This window comes from Notamacropus eugenii, chromosome 3 (genome assembly GCF_028372415.1).
Source record: "Notamacropus eugenii isolate mMacEug1 chromosome 3, mMacEug1.pri_v2, whole genome shotgun sequence".
Classification (NCBI taxonomy): Eukaryota; Metazoa; Chordata; class Mammalia; order Diprotodontia; family Macropodidae; genus Notamacropus; species Notamacropus eugenii.
Window position 1 is genome coordinate 301,514,066 of NC_092874.1, and position 25,584 is coordinate 301,539,649.

At 46.9% G+C, this 25,584-nt stretch overlaps 1 protein-coding gene across 3 annotated transcripts; it reads right to left on the reverse strand.

The window, feature by feature from the left end:
- Window positions 1-1,889: 1,889 nt before the first annotated feature.
- A4GALT (alpha 1,4-galactosyltransferase (P1PK blood group)) lies at window positions 1,890-24,850 on the reverse strand. Of its 3 annotated transcripts, XM_072596332.1 has the most exons (4): window positions 24,709-24,845; window positions 19,813-19,875; window positions 7,735-8,000; window positions 1,890-3,758 (listed from the first exon to the last, which is right to left on the reverse strand). In XM_072596332.1, exons 3-4 carry the CDS (start codon window positions 7,772-7,774, stop codon window positions 2,647-2,649), a joined length of 1,152 nt encoding a protein of 383 aa, XP_072452433.1. In that variant the 5' UTR covers window positions 7,775-8,000; window positions 19,813-19,875; window positions 24,709-24,845; the 3' UTR covers window positions 1,890-2,646. The 3 variants fall into 3 exon arrangements, with proteins under 3 accessions (XP_072452433.1, XP_072452432.1, XP_072452434.1); XM_072596331.1 differs by lacking the exon at window positions 19,813-19,875 and having other exon boundaries at window positions 24,709-24,850; XM_072596333.1 differs by lacking the exons at window positions 19,813-19,875; window positions 24,709-24,845 and adding an exon at window positions 11,596-11,756.
- Between the last annotated feature and the right edge of the window lie 734 nt (window positions 24,851-25,584).

Consider the following 25,584-nt stretch of genomic DNA (forward strand, 5'->3'; position numbering starts at 1 on the left):
AGGAGGGAAAAAAAAACAAAAACCAAAACCACTGCCTGCCTACAATAACAAAGAATTGTTGTTACATATTTCTTTCCTGCATAGTGCTTGGTTCAGCTTTGGTAGGGGAACAGATCCTAAACTTGAGATGGACAGATAACATGAGTAGCCAGGGTTACTGATTACCTATAACTCTGTGTTCCCCAGGGCCCCACACCATGAGGGGGGTTGGTGAGTCACTGGGTGTCCCCAGCTCAGGGACCTGACCATTTAGCTCTCCTTCTGGGCAGCCTGAAGAGACTCATTCAACTGGGTGGATTTCTCCTGAAGGCAGGTCTTCATTCTTCCAGCAGTTAAAAGAGTTGGTTTTCCTAAGTTTAAGAATGTTTTCTTTTCTTTCTCTCTCCTTCTCCTCCTCCTTCTCCTCCACCTCCTCCTTCTCCTCCACCTCCTCCTCCTCCTCCACCTCCTCCTCCTCCTCCTTCTTTTTCTCCTCCTCCTCCTTCTTTTTCTCCTCCTCCTCCACCTCCCCCCCTCTCAAAATTAAACACACTAACACAGTTGGGGAACATTCAGAGTTGGGAACTGAGACAGGAAAAGTCAAGCTCAGACCCAAAAAAACTTGACAACCACTTCAGAGAAACCTGGGGAAGCTAGGGGCAGGCAAGGGCAGGGTGGGCCCTGAAGGGCACAGGAAACAGTGCAGATCAGGAGAAGATAGAAAGTCAGACTCAATGAGTATGTGCTGGTCTTGTTCTACTGGTGGTATTTTCTTCTTTCTTTTTCATTCCTGGGTATAAAGGATGGCCTTCTGGGAGAGGGAAAGGGGAAGGAAACCTTGGGAAAACAGCCAATGAAGAATGCAGAATGAAGGCTGGAGGATGGGGGCCCGACTCTTAAATTTTCTTTGCCATAAGCAAAGTCTCTACCAATGCACATTGACCCTCTGCCACTTACAGAGTTTGGAGGTGGTGGTGGTGCAAGCACTGAGGGTTAATTAAAATGACTTGCCCAAGGTCACACAACCAGCATATGACAGATGGTACTTCCTCGTCCCCAGATAAGCTATCTCCCTCCTGTTTACCTGTCATTAAAAAACAAAAGGCATCCATTCAAAATGTAAATAAAAATAAAATTTTAGAACAAGAAATTAGGGAGGAGATTCAGGGAAAGCACTGGAGAAATGTTCTTGAGCAGCCTCTGGTAAAGATTGTGTTGAGATCGCTCAAGAGGGTAGAAGCCTTCACTGGGCTCTCTTCTACTGTGAGCCCAGGAACCACCCACCTGGGCACAAAGGCTGTGCCTCTGGTCTTAGCATTCAAGGAGACACCTACATGAGTGTTTGACTATTGGAGCGCTATCCCAGACTGGGAATGCCAAATAAGGAAATGTTTCCAAGATCAGAGTTCCCAGCAAAATTCAGGGGAATGGCATGGCCTTCTAGCCAACTAATCTTTGTCCGCTTGGACAATCTGCTCAGAGACTGCCCAGGACCCCTTGGATTTTTCTTGTCCCTCTAACAAAGGGGAAAGCAAGGCTGGCTTCACTCAATGACCTTCTAAGAAAATGTGAGACTGAGGGTAAATAGCAGGGGGTGGGGGAGGAATATCTACTAAACTTGGGGAGTTTTTAGCAAAAAGAGTGCCAGGCATCCTATAACAACACCTCTGCCCCCAGGTTAGAGCCTTACCATCTTTGTAGCAGACCGAGCACTGGAGCAGGGAAGACCTGTGTTCAAATTCTGCCTCAGTCACTTATTAGCTCTATGACCCTGGGCAAGTGATACGTAACCCTCCAAGCCCCAGTTTTCTTCCCTGTGAAACGAGGCTAATAAAGCACCTGCCTCCCTGGGCTATCGGGGCTCAGACGAGATCGTGGAGATAACATGATTTGGAAACAAAGGCAAAAGATGACTTGGTGCCATTGCTGCTGTATTTTCTCTCCTGGTCTTACCTGATATGTGGGGAGGGGGGAACAGAGAGAGGGAATATTTTAGAGGTTTTTTCAGTCTCCTCTCAAATGTCTTTCTCAAGACCCTTCCCCCCAAGTTAGTGACTGACCCCATGCTGGTTGACTCAGTTCCATTCCTAAAAGGGACAAAGTGGGGATGGGAGTAGGAGAGGGGAGAGGGCAGAGAGGCTTTCTCCCCTCAGGCACTCAGCCCCCCATGAATGAGCTCCTGCTTCCAGCCTTCAAAGAGCTGAAGAAGTCATGTTCATCTTAATATTCAGAGAGACCTGGGAGAGTGGAAAGAAACCTGCCCAGAAGCTTCTAGTCTCCAAGAATTCAACCTCTTCCTGCTTTGGGCATTTTTTGCTTCCCTTGACCTGAAGTCTCTGTCCCAGCTCCATTCTCTGATCTCTTGTGACAAACACCTCCCTTGCCCTGAGACCAATGGCCTTTTCCTGCATTATATTCTTTTGGATGCTCACAGTCCTAATTGGTGGATGGCTACTAACTCAGGATAGGTAAAGCAGACACTCTGGGAGGATCATCCATCACTTCCTGCCTCCAGCCCAATCAGAACTCCCTACCCACAGAAGATCACATGTTCTTTAGTGGGAATGGGTCTTCCATCCCAGGTGCTCCTTTCTGTAAAGATGGTGGGTAGTGTGGAGCCAATGCTTTTTCAAGGGGGGCGAGGAGTCTGGGGTCCACCTTAGCTCTTCAGAGATACATTTTCATGACTTCTGTTGTCATAGGGCAGTATTGGGAGTAGAGTTGCGCTAGCAACACCTTGGAAGTGACATCAAAGCTGATGCTCTGGCTCTTCATGTTCCACACATGGACTGCATAGGTGTTGCTCAGCAGCGTCTCATATTCCCGTAAGCTGATGTCTTCGAAGTACTTCTTCCAGTTCTGCCATGTGATGGGGTAGAAGGCTTCCTGGGGCAGGGCCTGCACCCCTCTGCAGCTCTGGTGATCCTGGAGGCTCCTACTCCCACACCACTTTTTGAAGACTCGGGTCAAGAGTTGGGGACCTTGGTGGCCCCAGATCCAGCCGTTGTAATGATCCACAAAGTCCTGCATGCAGAGTTGGATAAACTCATGCCTGGGCTCAAAGGCGAGGAAGGCCCCATTCAGCACATACTTGGACTGAGTGCCCAGGACATTGGTGAAGTTATTCAAATTTTTAAGAACAATGAAGTCTGTATCCAAATAAATCCCCCCAAACTTCCACATGATGGCTATTCTAGCAGCATCAGAAAGGATGGGGAGAAGGTATGGCTGCCATCTTTGGTGAATGGAGGTGTACCAGCTGGCTAAAGGGGTGTCCTCAAAAAGGTCAGTCAGGTCCAGTGGTTGGAATTCCACGTTGGAGAAGCAGCTCAGGAGAGAGATGCCCAGGTGCTTGGGTAGGGTGGAGTTCCTACCAACCAGGCCCTTCATGAGAATGACAATCCTGGTACCAGGATGAATCCTGGAGGCTGATTCCACTGAGCACATGAAGAGAAAGCTTGGGTTGGTCCGATCAGAGGTTTCCACAAAGAAGATGGCCCCTGATGGGGTAGGGGACTCACCCAGGACGAGAGGAGGAGCTGAAGAAAGGATAAGGGGGCACTTAACCTCTAGAGGTAAGATGTGTAGCTGGTCTTTGTACTGGGATTCTGCCATCCAGTAGACCATGACTGAGATGAGGAACATGAGCTTGAAAGTAATGGCGAACAGTGCACACACCTTCTGGTTGGTGGATCCTCGGGGAAACCTCAACATGCACATGAGCTGCTTGGACATGGTTTCCAACCATAGAGAAGGGTTTCTGAGAAGAACAGGGGGATCTGCAAAAGAATTCACAAGGTGAGGAAAGACTTCCAGAAAATCCAAGGCAAGAGACGTTTTTCATGACATATAAAATTATACTTTGGGATTCTGCACACCATCTGCAATTACTAATGACAGTTGGCATTGCTGCAGCAATTTAAGGGTCTCAATGTGTTTTATATGCGCAGGGGGGAGGGCAAGATCAGGACAACCAATCCTAGACCAATTGCTTCTCCCTTCCCTCCCCTCCCCTCCCCCCCCAGTCCAGCAGGTAGAATTTCAGATCTTCAGAGGAAGTTAACAGAGACAAAGAGAGACTCCTTCCCTCCCCATCTATGCAGTCAAGCTTGATTGAATTAGAGGGCAGCTAGTCATTGACTGGTTGAAGCACTGACCACACCCCTGGTGGGCCTTTAAAAAAATCCTAAGGAGTAGGATAAGAGGCACCTCTGAGAAGTGAGAAGTTGTGCCTATAAGGAGATGTAAGATCAAATTAATGGTAAAATGGCTACAGGTCATAATGACAGTTTTTGCTGATTGATTTACAAAAGCTATTCCCCAATAGCTGTGGGCGCCCCATTTTGGCAAGGCTCCAGGGGAGAGGATCATGAAGGTGGGGAAAAAAATCAGAGACTAAGACATGGGAAGACAAGGAAACAGAGCTTAGAGAAGAGAAGTTGGTTGGGAAGGGTGGGCATGGTACAGTCACCACCTTTGAATATTTGAATTGTTTCATGAAAGAGGAATTAGGGTTGTTCCACTTGGTCTCAAAGGGAAAAACTAGGAAGAACAGGGAGAGGTGGCCCAGAGAGAACCCAAAGTCCACTCAGTAGAAGGGAAACGTGCTTCCCAATCAGGGAGAAAGGGGGATGGGCTGCCCAGGGAGGGAGGGACTCAAGGTCTCCCAGTGCAGAAGAATGGAAGGCTCGTATGAGGAAGACTGAAGAGGGGATTCCTGCCCAGATGTGGCTCATTCCTGGATGCCCTTCCAGCCATGGGATGCTGTGTCCTGGGGATCCTGAGCTTCCAACTTAGAGCTTGACGAGCTTTTGACTGCACTCCTCATTTCCTCTAGGAAATACCATGTGAAGAGTCCAGAGGGTCATTGGTTTGACTTAAACTTGAATTGGATTGAAGTGGGCAGAGCTGCACAAAGTTGTCCACCTCACTCTCTCTTCCAGAGTCACTGAAGTCTGGTGGCAGGACACAAAGTCTGGATGACTGGCAATGCCTGGGATACAATGGATGACCTTGGTGTCTTCCATGTCTGACCAAGCTGTAAGCTCTCACAGTGCCTGCTTTAGCCACCTTTGTGGCTGTTGGAACAAATTGTTCTCATCCTCCTATTCCACAGGAGGAATATGCTTGGGGCAGATAATCCTTTAACTCACCAACAGCCTGTCAGTTACCCTTAGCCTGGCTTAGCCTGTCTGCTGAGACAGTTTTATGGGGTGTGGCAGCTGGCTGTGCTCCAACTTTGGAGTCACAGGTGAGAATCGGGTGAAGGCGGATGCAGAAGGTGGATGAGCAGCCCTGAGAAGGCCTCCCGATAGAGATGCTCCCTCTCCTGGAGGAAAGATGATCTCCATGGATCTCCAAGGTACTTTCTAGCATGGTCTTAGGTCTTAAGAAATGGAAGGACCCTGAGAGATCGCAGAGGCCAAGCTCTTCATTTTACTAATCAGAAAACTAAGGCCCAGAGGCAGGAAATGGTTTGCCCAAAGTCCTCTGGCTAGTAAGTGGCCAAGTTCATTTCAGGTCCCATTCATCAATGTTCAGCTCCCATTCTTGGACAGGGGCAAGACAAGTGCTTCAGATGACAAATGGCGATAGAAGTATGGGTTCTACCAGGAAAATGGAGGGTAAGAGGATGAATGCCTCTGACAAGGGCTGAGAGGATGCTTCTGACAAAGTCAGGGGCTCCTGGCTCAGTCTCGGTTACCCTCTCTGGACTCAACTCCCTTGGGAAGGGACCAGCCTCCTCTCTAGATCCTGTGAAGGGGCAGCTGGGCAACACAGTGGATAGAGCACAGGATCTGGAGTCAGGAAGACCTGAATTCAATTGGACTCAGACATTGATTAACTGTGGGACCCTGGGCAAGTCACTTCAACCTGGTTCCTCATCTGTAAAATGAGCTGAAGAAGATGACAAACCATTCCAGTTTCTCTGCCAAGAAAACCTCAAATGGGGTCATGGAGAGTCATACACAACTGAGACAACTCAATAAGAAGAAAAGTCAGTAAAAAACTCCAGCCCAGTCACTGATGGCCCAAATATATCCTGGCAAGGCTCAGAAAGTCCCTAACTCCTGTCAGCCAAGGGAGCCCATAGTCTCCATGGCCAGAATTTCTCAACACCAGATAGTTCCCAAGAAAGCTGTCAAGTCTGCTGAGCCCTCTGGAAAGTGGCCATGTTTCCAGGGGATCATGAGCAGGTCCTAAGGTCTGTGCAATTTCATCCTCATTCCCCCAAGGAGCTAGGGGGCTAGAGTCCCTCCCGTTGTTTCTCAATCCTTAGGATCAGAGGGTCTATGATGGTGCTCCCCTCATTTTACATATCAGGAAACTGAGACCTAGGGTCCTCTCTAGAAGTCACTTGCCCAGGTTTTTTGGCCCATGGATCAATAGCTGGAAGAGATTAGAGGACATTTTAGTCCAAACTGTCATTTTACACATGAGGAAACTGAGGTTCAGGCCAAGAGACTTGCCTAAGGTCACCTGAGCAGCAGAGGCACTTCAAACTTATTATAATCCTGTGAGATCAATATTGCAGGCAGTATTATCCTGATTTTACAAAGGAGGAAACTGAAGTAAGTCAAGTGACTTGCTCAAGGTCACACATCTACGAAAGGCTCTCTCATGAATCCAAGCCCAACATTCTTTTCATTCTGCCACATTGTTACTCTCTAGGAAAGTGGTAGAAAGAATGGATACAATTCCTGGGATGCTGGGAAGGAAAACCACAGCTTTATATCCCAAGCTGGGCCTCAGTTTCCACTTCTAAAGGATGAAGGTTTGGCTAAGTTCTGAATTTTAATACAACCTTGAAGACTGTCCTCTTGGCAACATCTCTCTCCCTATGTGGCTAGAGATGTGATATTTGATGTCTGAAATCTTGAGGTCAAGGAGAGGGGCGGAGGGAAGAAAAGCCATTTTCTCATCTTGCATCTGGGTTTAAAAACCAAGAGCCTTCCAGTAAATTGATGAAAGATTGATTTTGGCTAGGATGAGAAGAGGAGAAGGGAAAATAGAAATCTGCCTACTTTACAGTGGCTTCCTTAGACTTAGGAGGATGGACAGACTCTCACTGTACGCTGGAAGGAGCCTAAGGGTGTGTACTCAGTACCTAAGCAGAAATCTCTTCCCAAACCATCCAGGCAGATCTTAATGGAAAGAACACCAGTGATGGGGAACTCACTACATCCTTGGGCAGCACCTAGGGCCTGAAATGAAGCCAATCCAATAAGAATTGAAATGTTTTTTATCAATTTGTCTTTAACATTCATTTTTTAAAATTGAGAAAATTCAAATTTTCTCCCTCCCTCTGGCCCCTGTCCCACCCATTGAGAAGGCAAGCAATGATATTGATGATCCATGGGCACTCATGCAAAATATATTTCCATGTTGGCTATGTTGAAAGAAAGAGAAAGAAAGAGAGGGAGGGAGGAAAGAAGGAAGGGAGGGAGAGAGGGAGGGAGAGAGAGAGGGAGGGAGAGGGAGGGTCTGCTTTGGTGTGCACTCAGAGTCTGTCAGCACTCTCTCTGGAGACAAAGCTTTGTTCATCATGGGTCCTTTAGAACCATCTTGGATCACTGCCATGATCAGAGTAGCTAAGGCTTTCACAGTTCACATGTGTAGGGAGAGTGATCCATTGTCCGTCCCATTTTGCTGTTAAGAATTTTGGGTTTTTTAAGGAACCTCTGGAAAGGCCAGCACTGGGGCCATGAATGCAAAATGTACAACAACCACCTCAAACCCAAATCCATTCCTGACCTTCAAGTTGCTGAGCTTTGAAAGGAACCGTGGAACCCATCAAAGGTGAAGATCTCGGGGAATATATGCAACATCTTCCTCCCCATTCTTAGCTGCTGCCTTCCCAACTGTCACAGAGAGCTGTGGAAAAGGGGCCAGACTTAGAATCAGGAGGGTCCTGGGTTCAAATGTGACGTTTCAGACTTGGTGGCCATGTGATCCTGAACAAGTGGCTGATTGTAGAATGGAAATCATTATACTGGTACTCTCTCATTCATCAGGTTGACCTGAGGATCAAGTAAGAAAAAGCATGTAAAGTTATGTGAGGCAATAGGAGAGAAGAGAATTAGCACTGATAAAGCACCTACTATACTCTAGGTATTGTGCTAAATGTTTTACAAATAAGATCTCATTTGATACTCACAACAACCCTCAGAGCCATGTTATCATCTTAATGCTACAGTTGAGGAAACTGAGGCAAATAGAGGTTAAATAACTTGCCCAGGGTTGCCCTGCTACTAAGTGTCTGGGGCTGGATTTGCATTCAGGTCTTCCTAACTTTAAGGCAGGGTTCTATCCACTGTTTCATGAGGAGTGCATGATGAAACTCCCTCCTCACCTCCCCAGAGGTGATAAATTCAGGGATTGTACTTGGGTGAGGCCAATGCAGATATTTCTTTTCCTAGACTCTGAATACTTGTGACAAGAGTTTTAATTTTCTTTTCTCCAGTCTGGGAGGTGGGGAAGGTATGAGGAAAAGAAAATAGACTTTGATTGATTGAAAAAAAGAAAAACTTTGCAAAATGTTTGTTGACTGATTGACCATAGGGGAGTGTCCCATCCTTCAAACTTCAGCTCCAGTGTCACCATCTCTGGGAAATCTCTTCCAACTCCCCAACTGAAACTGTCCTCTTCCTCTTCATATTTCCTTGCCTCATTTTTTTAAAGCAATGAATCAGCCAATAAACATCTATTAAGTGCCTACTATATGCCAGGCACTGGGCTTTCTATATCTCTCTTTTCCTTTGATTCTTTTCCTGCTTTGTACTTATCTATGTAAATGCCACAAAGTTCCTAGGAGATTGCATTTTAGAAAAAGAAAACTCCTGGGTGTTTTTGACTAATTTGATGTATATTTGAGGAATAATGTGCCAAGGTTACAGAGGATCTAAAACATTGCTGCTGTTTTTATGACATTTCAGTGAGTGATTCTTACCTTGAGCTAATTGTAAATTATCTTTAAAAAAAAAAAAAAAGGACTGGCAGACTAGAATAAAGGTAAGTACATTAGTGTCAGCTTGTGGGTCATAGGCAGGAAGGGAAGCCCAGAAGGAATACCTAGTCTTTCTTAAAGACACTGTATCTTTAATACAGGGCAGCTAGATGGTGCAGTGGATAATGTACTGGGAGTCAGGAAAACTCATTTGTGTGAATTCAAATCTGGTCTCAGATACATACTAACTGTGTGACCCTGGGCAAGTCACTTCACCCTGTGTGCCTCAGTTTCCTTATCTGTAAAATGAACCGTAGAAGGAAATGGCAAAATACTCCAGGATCTCTGCCAAGACAAACCTCCAGTAGGGTCACAGAGAGTCAGACATGACTGAAAAATGACTCATCAACCATGGTAGCATCTTTAAGAACGAGTCATGTGGTACAGTCAGAAACAAGGTTTCTGTGAAGGAGAAGTACAGATGGAAGAGCATGGAATTGTTAACCCTTTGCCATATTTGGTGAGGGGATCAAAACACATTTAAACAGAGAGCATCTGAGTCAAAGCTGTCCCAGAACCAGTGCCTGAGTGGCGTCCACACCAAAGTCCATTATGTTGTCAAACAAAGCATTTTTCTGGGTTACTCCCCAAAAGAAATGTCACAGTACTTAGAGATAGGAAACAGCTGAGAAATCAGCTCCCTACAAATGCCCCATTTTCCAGGTGTGGAAACAAAAACCCACCAGAACTTGAACCTGTGCCCTGACACATCTTTTGGGGAGGTGGGGATGGAAGGGGAGGGGGTCTTGATGCCAATTGTGGGCATGGAGGAGCTTAGACACAGAGTCCTAAAGAGCCATTTCGTGCTTTCTTTGGGCTGGTGTACTGGCCCCCATGAAGACCAGGGCACTAAGGGCAGAGGGTGCCCCACTGGGCTTAGCCTCACGGGACAGTACCAGGTCCTCTCCTTCAGCACCTGGTGCCTCTTGGACAGCTCCTTGGACTCAGCAACAGATTCATTCACCTCTCACCAAAAACCTCCAAGATGGATTCTCCCCTCAGAAATCACCAACTCCCAGGCCCACTCCAGGCAGGCACTTCTTCAGATTCTTGCTGGAGGGCCTCAGGAGCTCAGGCCAAGCTGTATTTCCCAGTCACTGCCCCTTCAGCCTTCCTTCCAGGTGTCACATTCTTTTCTCCTGAGGTTGAAACATCTGCTCCTACTTCCCTGACTTTAGGCAGTTTAGGGCCCCCTGACTGGCCTACCACATGAAGTTTCTGAGACTTAATGCAGACCCTCCCAACTTCCTAGGCGCCCCCCCCCCCGCCCCCGTTCTCCCCTGCTCCCTCCCTTCCTGGACCCAGAGTTCAGGAGAAGCCAGCCTTTGATAGCCAGTCCGCAAGCATCCGTCCTAAAGTTCAATGCTCTTCTCTATCCCCAACCACAGGGGGCTGAGAGATCTCTGAGGGCTCAGATCCTCATTATATGCTCTTATCACCACTCTCACCCCCCCAATACACACGTTCCCCTTCTGAAAGATGGGTACTGCCTCCCAGGATGGGAGCCCAGGAAGCCCTGCTGGAAATCTATTTGCATGCTCTCAAGACTCCTAGAAGTACAGTAAAAAAAGGGTGCTGGTTTAGGAGCCTGGACCTTGTGGATGGGGGAGGGTACTACAGATACAAAGAAGAAAACAGAAAAATTAAAAACTCTCTAACAGCCCTTAATGAGTTTAGATTTTACTGGGAAAGAGGGAGTGTAACATCCATACATGTAAAGCAACATCAAGTAATTTCAAGAGGACAGATTGATATCCTGGGGACAGCTGGGATTTTGTAGCAATGGAACCCCTCCCCCACTTCCATTTGGCCTCTGAGCTCCAGGTATCAAGTGGGCAAGGCATCACCTTCTCTGCACTTGCCTGTTCCATGATGTGTGGCAAACCCTTCCCCCTCCTTGAGCCTCAGTTTTCCCATTTGTAACACAGGGACATTAGGCTACCCGACCCAAGGTGCCCCCAATTCTAACCCATCTACTGAGCAGATCCAATCTAGTCACCCTTGAGCAAGAATCAGAAAAGCCACCCCACAAGGAGCAGTTAACAGTCAGTTAGAAATAATAAAACCCACTTCTGGCTCCTTTCCTCGCTATGTCATGAAAATATGGGCTCGCAGCAGTGGAAGTCCCCACTGTCACCTCCTGATCTGAGAGCACAGAATGAGTCAGTGCTGCTTGGGAAGGGATGCTCAGGAGCCTTGCCTTCTGAGGGCAGGGTTTTTAACCTGGTGTAGGTTGGGCAGGCAGTGGAAGCAGAGGGAGCCCTGCTCAGAATCCTGGTCTTAAGCGAGCCCTGCCTCCCCAAGTACAGGGACATAAAGAAAGCAGACCTGACTCCTTACATACTTCAGTAAAAGAAATTGCTGTCATTGGACTGTCTCCTGTCTCCTGCCTAGATCCTCACTTGAGATCACCCAGCCTCTAGTTGCGGAAGGAGAGGCCTTTCCCCCTGACTAGGCCTGGCACCCATCCCTCCAGCAGCGAACCCCTTCACACATCCCTTATCTTTTGGGCTGCCTTCAGACACACCAGGATCTCTCCCCACTCTCAACAGCCCCTTCCCCCAACTCTGCCATCCTCTCGGGCTGCTGAAGCACACTCTCTTCTCTACCTGTGAAGCTGCTCCTTTGCTGGCTGAGTCCTCACATTCTGGGTGTGAGTATGTAGATTATAGATACTCCAGCCTCATGACCTCTCACCTCCATCTCATCTCATCCCCTCCCAAGTATTCCACTTTTACCTCTGAGTGTCAGATGACTCCCAAAGCTTTGCATCCAGCTCCACCCACTGCCCCCTCCCCTTAACCCTCATCTTCCACCTGACGATAGCTTCCTCATTAGTCCCTACTCTTCTCCATCCTTCCCCTCAACAGAGCCCCACGTGATCTTCCTAAAGCTCAAAATTGCTAAATTCTGAAGTCACTGATCATTTGTAACTGGGGGAATCATCTGGAGGATTATTGAGGATTGCCTCCATGGGTCAAGGAACAGGACCCAGCAAAGGATATGAAAGGATGTGAGTTTTCAGATGAAGAAGTTAAAGTTATCTATAGTCATATAAAAAAAAATACTCTAAATCACTATTGATTAGAGAAATGCAAATTAAAACAACTCTGAGGTACCACCTCACACCTATCAGATTGGCTAACATGACAAAACAGCAAGATGATAAATGTTGGAGAGGATGTGGGAGAGTTGGAACACTAATTCATTGATGGTAGAGCTGTGAGATGATCCAGCCATTCTGGAGAACAATTTGGAACTATGCCCAAAGGGCTATAAAATTGTGCATACCCTTTGATTCAGCAATACCACTACTAGGTCTGTATCCCAAAAGGATCATAAAAATGTGAAAAGAATCCACATGTACAAAAATATTTATAGCCGCTCTTTATGTGGTGGCCAAGAATTAGAAATTGAGGGGATACCCATCCATTGGGGAATGGCTGAACAAGTTGTCCATAAGAAATTATGAGCAGGTAGACTCCAGAAAAACATGGAAAGACTTGCATGAACTGATGCTGAGTGAAGTGAGCAGATCCAAGAGAACGCTGTATACAGTAACAGCCACATTGTGCAACGATTAACTTTGATAGACTTAGCTCTTCTCAGCCATTCAGGGATCTAAGACAATTCCAAAAGACTAATGATGGAAAATGCCATCCACATGCAGAGAAAGAACCATGGAGTCTGAATGCAGATGGAAGCACACTATTTTTTGTTTTTTTGTCTTTTGTTTTTTTCTTCCTTGTGGTTTTTCCATTTGGTTCTAATTCTTCTTTACAATATGACTAATGTAGCAATATATCTAATATGATTGTGCATGTATGACCTATACCAGATTGCATGCTGTTTGAGGAGGGGAGGAGGAAAAAAGGAGGGGAAGAAAATTTAAAACTCAAAATCTTATAAAAATGAATGTTGAAAACTAAAAATAAATAATCTTTTTTTAAAGGAACAATATCAAAATACTGGACAATTGTAAGATCAAAGCTAGGCATGAAGGAGGTAAGAGAGAAAGGAAGCGAGGCCAGAGCAATGCCAGGACTCCTATGCATGATGTAGAGGGCAGGAAGATTGATGGCAAGACCACACATTGAGAGAAGCGAAAATCCTAATCCATGTCACCCTGGAGACCCAGGGCAGAGGGAACTGAGTGAATTAGAGGCTTATCAACTGGCCAGGAGTGAAATGCATTCAGTTTTAGTGGTGCAGAGAATCCAAAATACCGAGGTTCAGAGCGGAGTTGTTTGAAAAGAATTCACAGACTTGAGTAGTCTTTCAGTCATGTGGCAAAAAGTTTACTGTAATGCTAAATAGCTAACTGACTCCTTAAAGAACTTGGTGACCCAACAGGACTGATGCTAAAGCTTATATAGAAAAAGTTAGTGCACTGTGTGGTGAGTATGCTAGGTAGGTGGTGGTGGGTAGGAAGGAACCCTCAGTTTCTGTACCTTGGGCACAGGTATCACGGCCATCCCATTGGTACAAGATAGTCTTGGGAGTTGAGGTCTGGATTGCATATGGCAAATATGGAAATCAGTAGCTCTGCTAGGACAAGATAGTCCTGTTCTTATAAGGAAAATTCTACAGAGATCAGCTTGTTCCTGCAACAGGGAGAGAGAGTGTGCCTCACTGGGCCCTACTCATGAGTTATTGCCCAAAGACTAGGAAGAGATATGGTCCTAGTGCAAGCACCCCATCGAAACCATGGCAAATGAGGCACCCTGGAGATATCTCACACTCAACATGTTGAACTAGAATTCATAATTTCTCCTCTCCTAGTCTTCCCTACTTGGGTTGAAGGCCCAAGTCACCATCCTTCCAGTGTCCCAGGCTCATGACTGGTCTTTCCCATGACTCCTCACTCCTCACCCTACCTACCTAATTAGCTGCCAAATCCCCGACATTTCTACCTCAATGACCTCTCTGGCATGAGACCCTTCACTCCATTCCTGTAGTCCAAGACCTTAGACCCTGATCACCTCTTATGGTAACAGCCTCCTACCTGGCTTCCTTGCCTCAAGCCTCTCCCCAGCCCAGGCCATCCTACACACAGATGCCAACATAATTTTCCTTAATCAGATCAGACTCCAGGACTCCATTAGCCAGTCACCTCCAGTGGGTCTCATTACTTATGGGATAAAGGAGAACCTTCTCCCTCTCACTTTAAAAGCTGTGCTCCAGCTGGTTGCCCACTCCCCGTCCATTCTCCCTGGATCTTTCACCTGTCTTGGTCTGTCCTTTGGCCAAAGTGGCATCAGAGGATGCTCTGCCTTCACCTGGAATGTATCCCCCTCCTCTGCCTCATTTCCTCGACTCCCCTATGAGACCTCTTTGGATATCCCCTCATTACCAATGTCTTCCTTCAAAATGACTGCTTGTATATCTTCTAGTTACTTCTCTGTGTATGTGGTGTTTCCCCAGAACAATGTAAGCTGCTTGAAGTCAGGGATTTTAAAAAATACTATTTATCTCATGAGATGGCTCTCTGCGGGGAAGGCAGGGATAGGAGTGGACTAGATGGAAATGTAAACAATAATGTAATATATTTCCTGTAAATATTGTAAATAAGTAAAAATAATGTAAAATTTTTTTTAAATAATGTAAAAAACCAAGGAATAGTTAGGTGGCAGAGTGGATAGAACACTTGGCCGGAAGTCAGGAAGATCTGACTTCGACCTTAGACACTTACCAGCTGTGTAACCCTGGCTAAGTCATTTAACCTCTGTTTGCCTTAATCCAGTGGGGAAGGAAATGGCAAATGCCTCCAGTATCTTTGCCAAGAAAACCCTATGGACAGTTTGGTTCATGGGTTTGTAAAGAGTTGGACACAACTGGACAACAAAAAAACCCAAGAGATATCACTACAATTTATTTTTTTTTTAAACATGTAAAGGAATAAAGAGATAGTGGTGAAGGAGACATGTCCTCAAGAGTATTCAAATTCCTATCATTTGAGAGACAGTGTGGTCTAAGGACCAGAGCACTGGCACACCCAGATCAGCTTCTTCCCTTGACCTTGTATTTCTAGTGTGTAGTACAGTGCCTGACACATAGTAGGTCCTTAATAAATTCATGTGGGATTGACTTGAAGTTCCCAAGCCAACATCAAGGCCCCCGCAGCTCAAAGGCTTCCTGATTAACCCTCAGTCACAGTGTGTTCTTCCCATAACAGTTGTTGGCACCCTTTCTGAAGCTGAGCCCTGGCCCAGAGATCACAGGAGCCCAGGGGGAGCCCCAGAGATCCCTGTGGGAGATGAGAACACTAGCCTGAGGCCCCAGGGCCTCCCCAAGAGGCCCCAGTGTCAGGAGACAACAGGGGAAAGGCAGCACCCCATTCTTCCTGGAGCCCAGAGCCAGTGAATTCCCGACAACTCAGAGTCTGAAATGGGCTCCAATTGTCTCAAACAGAGCACGGTGGCTTACCATAGGACACATGAATAGTTCCTGTCACTGATGCCCCGCTCCTGCTCCTCTAAGGAGATTAGAGAACTGCACCTGTGGAAGGAAATTCTATACCAGGAGCACTCTACATCAGACCAAAAAATGAATGACAATTGGCACAGCTATAATATTTTAAGGTTTACAAAAATATGCCCCCAAAATGGGGGGAAAGGAGGAAGGAAACAGGTGTTAGTGCCTACTACGTGCTAAGCTATGTCTCACTGAGTCCTCCCAACAGCCCTGGGAGGGAAGTCCTATTGTTATCTCCATTTTACAGATGAGGAAACTGAAGCAGAGGTAAAGTGACTTGCCCATAGTCACCCAGCTAGTAAGCATTTGAGGTTTAATTTGAACTCAGACCTTCCTGATTCTCCCCTGTGCCACCTATGATGGGAGGGAAGGTAGAATATGACTAAAGAAACCTGACGATAAAATGTTGACATTATTCTCCCTGGTTTTTGCTTTCCTCATGTTTCCCAAAAGATTCCTACTCCTACCTGGGGCTTATCTCTTCAAACCAAGAATGACCAAGAAAGAGGAGAGAAAGTATTTCAGCAAAGCTAACACATAGACAGAGTCTGGACATGGCAGAGGGAGTGGGGTGGGGAAGGAGGTAGGTCCTGGGGCCATAACTTGTTTTTTTTATTTCAGGAAAATTGACTTTCCTAAGAGGAATCTGGAGATTGCCAAGAACAATTTCAGTCTCTGTTTGGTTAGTCCCTGGCCTCCACCCAACCCTGGTCATAATGCAGGGTGCTCTGGGTACATCATCTCCAGGAAAGACTGGACAAAATCATCAAACTTTCCCCACAATCCCATTCCAAGACACCTGTCATAACACCCCCCCCCCAAAAAAAAATCCCACAAACAACTCATGGCTGCCCTAACAGCTTGAGACCTTCTTTAGTTAAAAAAAGAAAACTGATGAAATTTGACCTCAATTCTAGGCAGGAGAGAGCAGACTCTTGGCCAAGTTTTCTAGCCTCAATTAAGACCAAAAAAAAACCCAAACAAACAAAAAACAAAAAACACCCACTAGCTTTTGATATAGCAAAGTTCCTGGTTAATAATGCCCAAACTCCAATGTGTTTCCTTTTTCAAAAGCCATTGGAGAAAACCAGATGGAATCCTTCCAGACCTCCTAGGACACATGAGGTGCTGGGAACAAGATCCAGGGGTCAACCTTCTGGGCCACCTGTTTGGATTTTATATTTGCAATTCCCACATTATAATCAGGCACATGAGTCATGGAATCACAGAATTGGGCAGTTGGAAGAAACCGCAGCAACCCCTTATCCACCCCCACCCCCCCACACAAAAAGAAATCCCTTCTACAACAAGCGATCATCCAGTCTCTACCTGAAGATCTATCCCCAAGAAGGGGGAGCCCACTTTCTCTGAAGACAGCTGGCTCCACTTTGGGAGGGCTCCCGGTTCTGCCTCCTGGGGCCACATAGGCCAAGGAGGGACAGATTTAACTTCTCAGTGCCCCTAGGTACCTCCCTGGGCCAGATGGGTTCTTTGCTCTTCCCTAGGGAAGCGGCAGCTAGGTAGCTGGAAATGGAATAGAGAAAATCTGAGTTTGAATCCCACCTTAGACACTAACTAGCCATGTGAACCCCAAGACAAATCAGTTAACCCCTTTCAGCCTCAGCTTCTTTATCTGTAAAATGTGAATGATTATAGCACCTACCTTGTAAAGCAGTTATGAAGACTAAAAAATATGTACTTTGGAGGGAAAAAGAGGGGAGGTGAGAGAAAAACATGAAGTTTACTCTCATCACATTACACTAAAGGAAGGAATAAAATGCACACTCATTTTGGTATGAAAACCTATCTTACAATACAGGAAAGTGGGGGAGAAGGGGATAAGCAGGGTGGGGGGGATGATGGAAGGGAGGGCAATGGGAGGAGGGAACAATTGGAGGTCGACACTCACAGGGAGGGACAGGACCAAAAGAGAGAATAGAAGCAATGGGGGGCAGGATAGGTTGGAGGGAAATATAGTTAGTCTTACACAACACGACTATTATGGAAGTCATTTGCAAAACTACACAGATATGGCCTATATTGAATTGCTCACCTTCCAAAGGGAAGGGGTGGGGAGGGAGGGAGGAAAAGAAGTTGGAACTCAAAGTTTTAGGAACAACTGTTGAGTAATGTTCTTGCCACTAGGAAATAAGAAATACAGGTAATGGGGTATAGAAAGTTATTTGGCCCAACAGGACAGAGGAGAGGGTGGAGACAAGGGCAGAGAGGAGTGATGGAGGAGAGAGTGGAGTGGTGATAGGGGTAATCAGAATGCTCGGTGTTTTGGGGTGGGGGGAGGGGACAAGGGGGGAGAAAATTTGGAACCCAAAATTTTGTGAAAATGAATGTTAAAAGTTAAATAAATTAATATAAAAATATGTACTTTACAAGTCTTAAAACTGAACTAGAGAAAACTAGAAAAAAGTGAACGATGATGCTGATGATGTCAGATACTCCCTCTCAGATTTAAAAAAAAAGTCATAATAGAAGAAAATTTCAGCTTGAGGTTAGTAAGAGTGAAGACGTAACTGATTTTCACAGCAAGTTCCCAGAGTCCCTTGACTCTATAGCTAGGACTCTAGGTTTTCATTTCTTACTCTCAGACCTACAGTAGCAAAGGGAAGTTTCTAGAAGTGCCTAGGCTGAGGAATGACGTCCCAGAACCAGTTTGCCGGCCCCCATCCAACCCCCAACATTGAGAGGCTGGGCAAGTAGTGGGGACAACTGAGGACTCCTCCCTCCTTCCCTCTTTCCTACAGATGTGTGACCTTGGCAAATCACTAAATCTCTGACAGTCATTTTCTTTATTTGTCAACTGAGTCCGATGGGTTAGAACAGCTTAATTCCTTCTATCACAGAGTCTCCCGTACCAGCCAGATGGTTTGTTTACCTCTGCTGTTCTCACCACCCAGAAGAAGGAAGCTTATCTCCAATTTATGCCCCTGGAAGTATTTGGTCCTTCTAACCTTTCTTAGGTTACACTACCCTCAGGCATGCATAAAACTGAGGGAGGCAGATTTCGACCCGGGGGGTACTAGCCTTGGAAGGTGGGAGAGTTTTCAAGAAGGGAAAAGCTCTCAGCATAAGTGAGATTGAGGCTGTCTAGAAAGCCAGAAAGGCAGGTGGGAAGCAAGAGTATTCTAGGCACTGGGAACACCAGAGCAGTGGCCAAATCAGGAAATGGAGAGATTTTGAGGAGGGAACGTAAGGGCGCCGGTGGTTCAGGATGGCAGAGGACATTCAGGATTGGGGGCGGTGGGGTTGGGGAGGGAGAAGAAGGGAAAGGAAACTGGAAATGCTTGTAGGGAGCAGCTCCTGAAGAGGCGTGGTAAGGGCAGGTCAGACCTGAGTTTAGGTCAATCCTTTTGAAGGAGATGCATGGATCAGAGGGAGAAGGGAGATGCTTGAGGCAGGGAGACCCAGTGAGAGGCTAGCGTCATAATCCAGGTGAGGTGGCAGCAGCAAGAGAACTTGCTGGTAAGGACAAGTTCTGACAAAAAAAAAATTGGAGAAATGGGATAACTGAAAGGGGGTAGCTGAGCGTGTCTCCAAGGGTTCCAACCTGGATGATTGTGTGCCTAGTGGTACCTGGGACAGAATCAGAGGTGATAATGTTTAATATAAAATTTTGGAATAATCTCTTTGTTCTCTCTGAAGTAAACTCAGAGAGTGCCTCTTCCTATGTCAGCAAAAGCCAGCCAAGGCCGACTCCACACTCCTTAAGGAGACCTTTAACCTAAGACACTATATCTTGAATAATAAGACTTTCCTTTGATGAATAATGAGACTTTCCTTTGATGAATCTTATTATCTATAGACACATATTATGTTATGAATAATGGGACTTTCCTTTGATCTATAGACATATACTATCTTATGGCGTATTAATGATAAAGAAAATATAGACATCTTAGATCATAATTTCTATTGAACATTGTTTACCCTTTCCTATGTCAATTATCTGTTTAAGGGAGGAAGCCTGCCACTTACTAGTGGTGGGGTTTCTTTCCTTATCACCGAGACATATGCTTACCCAGCTTGGAATCTCAAGGCCTGACTAACATTGCTTTGTTAATTGTCCTGTCTTACTGAATTTATGATTTGCTTAATTAGGAGAGTTTCTTTCTCATGGCAAAATGTACTTAAGACAGATGATTTCTGTACTAGATAGTCAGAGTCACCTCTGACTCCATAGCGCTATGTAACTGTTTTCTTTATAGGGAATTGATTAATTAATTAAATCATAAAATGTATGCATTTAGCCATGTTGCCTTTTCTCTAACCAAGTTTTCAGGTCAACAGAGGCAAAGCACCCAAGTTTGGATCCCAGGTCTGAGTCAATTTCTGCTTACCAATTACAGGCATGTGTGACCTCAGGTAAATGAATCTCCAGTCCTGGACCTCAGTTGCCTTACCTGGAAAGCAAAGAGGTTGGACTAGGTGACCTCTAAGGTCTTTCTCTCAATCCACAGACATTTAAGCTCTTACTATTATAGAAGCATATAAAAAACCTTTTTAGTAAAACAGAAAATAATTTTTCACAGACATATCACTTTTCTAGAATTTTCTAGGGAGAAAATCCTTTTCAGAATTTTCCAGGAAAGGATTATTTTCTGGGATTTTCACTTTAAGAAAGAAGTGGGTAGGAAAAAAGGTCTTTCTTTGAGAAATGGATTAAAGGTGGAAAAAACATGAAGGTTGTTGAGGATGGAGGCTCTTTGGAGGACAGCTGGGGCTCAAGGACATTCTGATCTATTAAGAACAGGACGAAGATGTTGGGAGGATGACAGGGAATCTGGAGGCTCCCAAAAGAAGAAAGTTTTTAGGAAACTGCTCATTCTCAAGACCAAGCCCTCTGGGGCTCTCCAAGCCCTGAATCTGCAGAGGTGGTAGGGGAAAGGGGCTGGGGGTGGGGAACTCCTCAATGGAGGGGTGGCTCTGGAGTCCCAGCTTCTCCCCACCAGCAGTGCATGGACTGATCAACCTGTCCTTGACTGTTCCCACATCCATCCAGTGGGAGCACCACCCCTCCCCCAAGACGGCTCAGGTGTGTGTGGGAGGAAGGAAGACTCCACCTCCAACCCCACCTCCCCAGATAAACGGTAGCCATTGGGGTTGCTCTCTTAACCCTAGGTTTCTGTAGAGTGTGGGTGTGTGTAATGCATTCAGATCCACCCAATATGTGATAATTCTCAGCTTTTTATCATTTGATGTCACATAATAATGATAAAACTCCAACACAGAGTCCCTTAGGCCAAGTGGTCCTGATACCCACAATAACAGAGGCCACGAGGTTTCCACTCTCTCAGTATCAGGGGGTTTGTCTGGCTGCTACAGGGGCCTCAGGTATGGGGAGATTCTATCACCACCTTGTGCGCTTGATAAAGAAACTCCCCAGACTACACTTCACCTGAGAATTTATCTTCCAGGTCTGAATCTAATTAGGAAGGACCCTGTGACATCTGGTGCTGTTTACCTGTTCTTAGCCAAGCCCATTCGTACAGTATGTGGTCCTGCCACCCAAAGTCCAATTTTGACCCTGCTCCCTCCCCACCCTCCAGCATGTGGGGACAAGCCTGTGACTTCATGTTGCCACATCATGTGGGTATAGATTTAAGTTGCTTTCTTATTGTGTTGTCATATAAGAAAGATCATGATCATTTCCTTTCTAGAGTACCAGAACCTTGGTATTTGCTTTATTCCAAAGGCCAAAGAAAGCACAATTTGATCAGTCGCCATTTATTCTGGACCCTGAGCGAGAGCTCTTGGTGTCCAGGCGGCAAAGGTTGGGGAGGGGTATGCTGCACACACTTATTAGCTAGCCCCTGTCTAATTTTCCACCCACTCCCTCTCTATCTAATGTTCCTTATCTGCAGCCCACAAAAAGCCTACCCAACCTACCAAGAAGCTGCCACCTCTTGGAGCTGTCCTGCCTTCCTCAGACAAATGTGGCACCTTCCCCTCCTCACCTCCTGGGCTCTGGTGACCTGTGGCCCTTCCCTGATCCACATTCCCCCACCCCACCCCCGACTTCTCCACGAAAAGACACCATTGAACCCTAATCTTAACTTCTCTCTCCTCTCTCCAGCTTGCAAACCTGCTCTTTCTGAGTTCTCCTCATCTGCTGGCCCACTCATAGCCTGCCCCTAATGTCTCTCTCCTCCCTGCCTCACCTGACGCTTTTCAAAGCTGTTTTGCTGTTCAGTCATTACTGAATTTGGGGTTTTCTTGACAGAGATCTTGAAGGAATTTGCCATTTCCTTCTCTGGCTCATTTTACAGATGAGGAAACTGAGGTAAACATAGTAAAGTGACTTGCCCAGGGTCATACAGCTATGAAGTCTGAGGCCAGATATGAGTCTTCCTGACCGCAGGTCTGGTGCTCTAGCTGATGAGGGCTGGAAAGGGGGTATGGGATCCCCACAAAAACCAGGGTACTAGGTTGTTTGGAGAAGAATTCACAGACTCAAGCACTGTTGAAGTCAAAGTAAAGATTTATTACGCTTTTCAGCGGGCAAGAGTTCTTAGGGAACCTGCAACCTTAGAGTAGTACAGGGAAAGTTTATATAGTATATTCTATAGTATTATTTGTGCCAAATATGCTAACTAGGTGTTTTGGGATGGGATTAGGGAGTGGTTAAGGAGTGGTCAGTTCTTAAAGGAACATGCACTTTTGGTATCTACTATGCAGGTATTTTACCCAAAGGGCAGCTAGGTGGTGCAGTGGATAGAGTACCAGTGCAGGAGTCAGGAGGACCTGAGTTCAAATCTCACCTCAGACACTTGACACTCACTAACTGTGTGACCTTAGGCAAGTCACTTAACCCCAACTGCCTCATCCTGGGTCATCTCCAGTCATCCTGGTGAATATCTGGTCACTGGATTCAACTGGCTCTGGAGGAGAAGTGAGGCTGGTGACCTGCACAGCCCTCCCTCACTCAAAACAAAGTCAAGTGCTAGTCATGTCATTATTTCTCTGATGGCATGGTCTTCTTTGGCAATGAAGGACGGACACACACATTTTACCCAAAATTCACTGGGAAATAGCCCAAAGAGCTATTTCCAGCTCCAGCTACCTGGAGGTGTGGTTTTAGGCCTGAAACATCATTAAGTCAACCAACAGTCGGGGCTGACCAGGAAAAATCAGGCTTCTCTCATCAATGTCTTGTTAGATAAGACTAATGTAAGGGAATATAGGTATGTCTAAGTCTAGAATAAATGTGATTTGTCAGTGAGTAGTAAATATCATTATGACCCAGTACACAGCTCGTTAAGCCAGTACACGGCCTGTTCAACCTAATGAGCTCTGTAGGTGCAGCTGGCTATTAGAGCAGGAAGGGAGATAATGGTTGTTGCCAGGGCAGGCTGTGTCCTTGAGGGAGAAACTGCCTGAAATGGTATTTTGAGGCTAGGGAGAAATGTGATTTTTAAAGAGAAATGTGATTTTAGAATTGGGGCCCAAGAACATGCATCCAAACACCCCTTCATAGCCACCGTACCACGCAGCTGCCCCTTTCAAAATTATGGGGCTTTGTCCATGGCCCCCCAGTCTTTACATACTCTGTCTCCCAATGACCTTATCAGCTCCCATGGATTTAATTACCTTCTCTACCCTGATGAGTCCCAGACCTATGTCCTGGACCTTACCCCCTCTCCAGACCTCCAGTCCCACTCACATTAGACATTTCAAACTTTGTGCCCCCAAAGCACTGCTAACTCAATGTGTCCAAAACAGACCTCAGTGCCTTTCTCTCATGCCTCCCTCACTGCCTCCCTTTCATTAGGGGCTCCTCTATTGTTCCAGCTCCGTTCCTCCCCACCAGCTGCTCATGAGTTAGCCTAGCTTCTGTCCAGGTCTTTCTAATCCATCCTCCACTGTGGGGCCAAAGGGATTTAGTTACAGCTCAGGTGTGATCACGTCCCTGAACTATTCACTCCAACTCCAGGGGCCCCCTACCACCTCCATGATCAAATAGCAAATCCTGTGTTTGCATTCCAAACCCACCCAAGTCACCTCCCACCTTTCCTTGCAGCTTTATGTGATTGCCCGTGGAGTTCTCTGTAATCCAGCCAGGCTGACCTTCTGGCTAGATCTTACACCCCACCTCACTCATCTTGGCTTCTTTGAAGCCCGTTTCCTTCAAGGCTCTGCTCAGGCCTGGCCTTTCCACAGCGGGGCTTTCTCTCCCCCCACCCCCATAGTCTTGTATTTATTCTTTATACATTCATCATATACAAGAATGTAAACTCCCAAAAGGCACTGGGTTGGTTTGTTTTTGCATCTAAACCGACAAATAGTAAGCTTTTAATATATATTTGCAGATGGATTGATTAAAGAATTGAGGATTATCAGAGCTACGGAGAGAGCTTAGAACAAAAGATTGTGGAAGCTGGGAAGGAGTTTAGAATAGAGAGAATCGAGAACAGAGAATGTCAAAGACAGGTCGGAGGGACCTATCGAGAGATCATCAGCGGAGAGGGCCGGAGAACAGAAAAGTTCGAGCAGATGTTGTCCGAGCAGGAAGGAACCAGTTCCATCCATTTTCCTTCCATTTGGCTGACAAGTTTTATCTGTTAAGGCTCCCCGGCATGTGGCATAGCTGGCACTGAAAACACTCCCGAACCCAAGGAGACAGACAGACAGCTGAATGCATTCCCTTCATGTTTACGGCCGGACAAGGGGAGACGCAGACCCAGTCCGTGGACTTGCTAGTTCAAGTTCCTGGGCAGACTCCGTGCCCACCCCGCCTCCTACCTTCTGGGCACGCTGCTTTACTCACCAGTGGCTTCAAGTCCAGCCACCCCTCCCTCTGTCCTCCCCACCCCTGCTAGTTGGTCTCTTTCCCTTTTACCCCTTCTCCGGGCCCTGGGCTACAGACAGCCCAGCCATCGCATGTCCCTCCCCCATCCTACCCATTCCTCGCGACCCTCGGTCCTAAGGGCGGAACCCCCAACTGTAGGGCTTTTCCCCGGGGGATCCGCGTGCCCTCTAAGGCTCCGAGACACCTGAACCTTAGAGCGTAGAAACCGCACCTGCGGAGGGTCGAAACGGGGAGAGTGGAGCTCCAAAGGGGGAGGGGGAGAATTGGACTCGGGGAGCGGGGGGGGGGGGTTCCTAGGCGACCGCGTCCTGCTGCTGGCCCCCGCCTAGGCTAGAAGGGGCAGGATCCTGATCAGAGTCCTCTCGAGGCCGTGCGCCCCCCGGTCTTCCTCTCTCCAAGCCCCAACTGCCCGTGCAGCCCCGCTCACCTCCTCGCGGCTCGGCCTCGGAGGACCAGAAGAGAAGGGGCTCTCCCGGTCTGCCCTCTCCCAGACGCCCCTCGCTCATTCTCTGGTCCCCTCCCCGATACTCCAGCTCCTGCTCCAGCTGGATCCAGACAACTTGTGGTTGCAGCCAGGAGCTCTCCAGGGTTCCCCCACCTTCCCAGGTCCCGCCCAGCCCCAGGCCCTCCCCTCCTTCCAGGCTCTCTCGCCTTCCCTCCCCTCTTCCCTCAGGCTTCCCAGGCTGGGCGTCCCAGCTCCGGTTTCTTCTCTCCCTAGAGTTCGGGACAATTAAGGGGCATGAATAATGAACGTTTATCCCTGTGCTTGGCACTGAATGCCCTTCCCACCTTGGCCTTACCTACATGCCTGTGTGATTCCCTTTCAGACTCCCCAGCCTCCACTCTGCTCCCCCCACCCATACCCCGCGTTCCGTCTCTTATCTCCTCCCGGCATTTGCACAACCTGACACTTCCCTTGGTCTCCCCACCCCTCCATGAATGGATCGCCTTCCCTCCTCACTTCCACTTAAACTGCCTTAGGTTCCTTTAAAGTGGAGTTCAGTGGGCACCCCCTTTCCTGATTTCCTTGGCCTCTACTGGAGGGGTCCAGCTTTTTTGGTGCCCTAGATCCCTTGGGTAGTTTGTCCAAATGGTGGAGCCTTCAGAAGCCAGTTTGGGTGGTGATGTTTTAATCACAATGGAAGGAAAGGCTAACTTTCCATTACAGGTAGGAAGAAAAAGACAATTCTTTCCCTCCAAGTTCACTGCTAAGGGTTCTACTGCCTCCTTTAGATGTACTTTGTGTGTGTACATAGACATATGTGTTTCTATGTAGGTACATACGTGTGCATGTGTGCACACA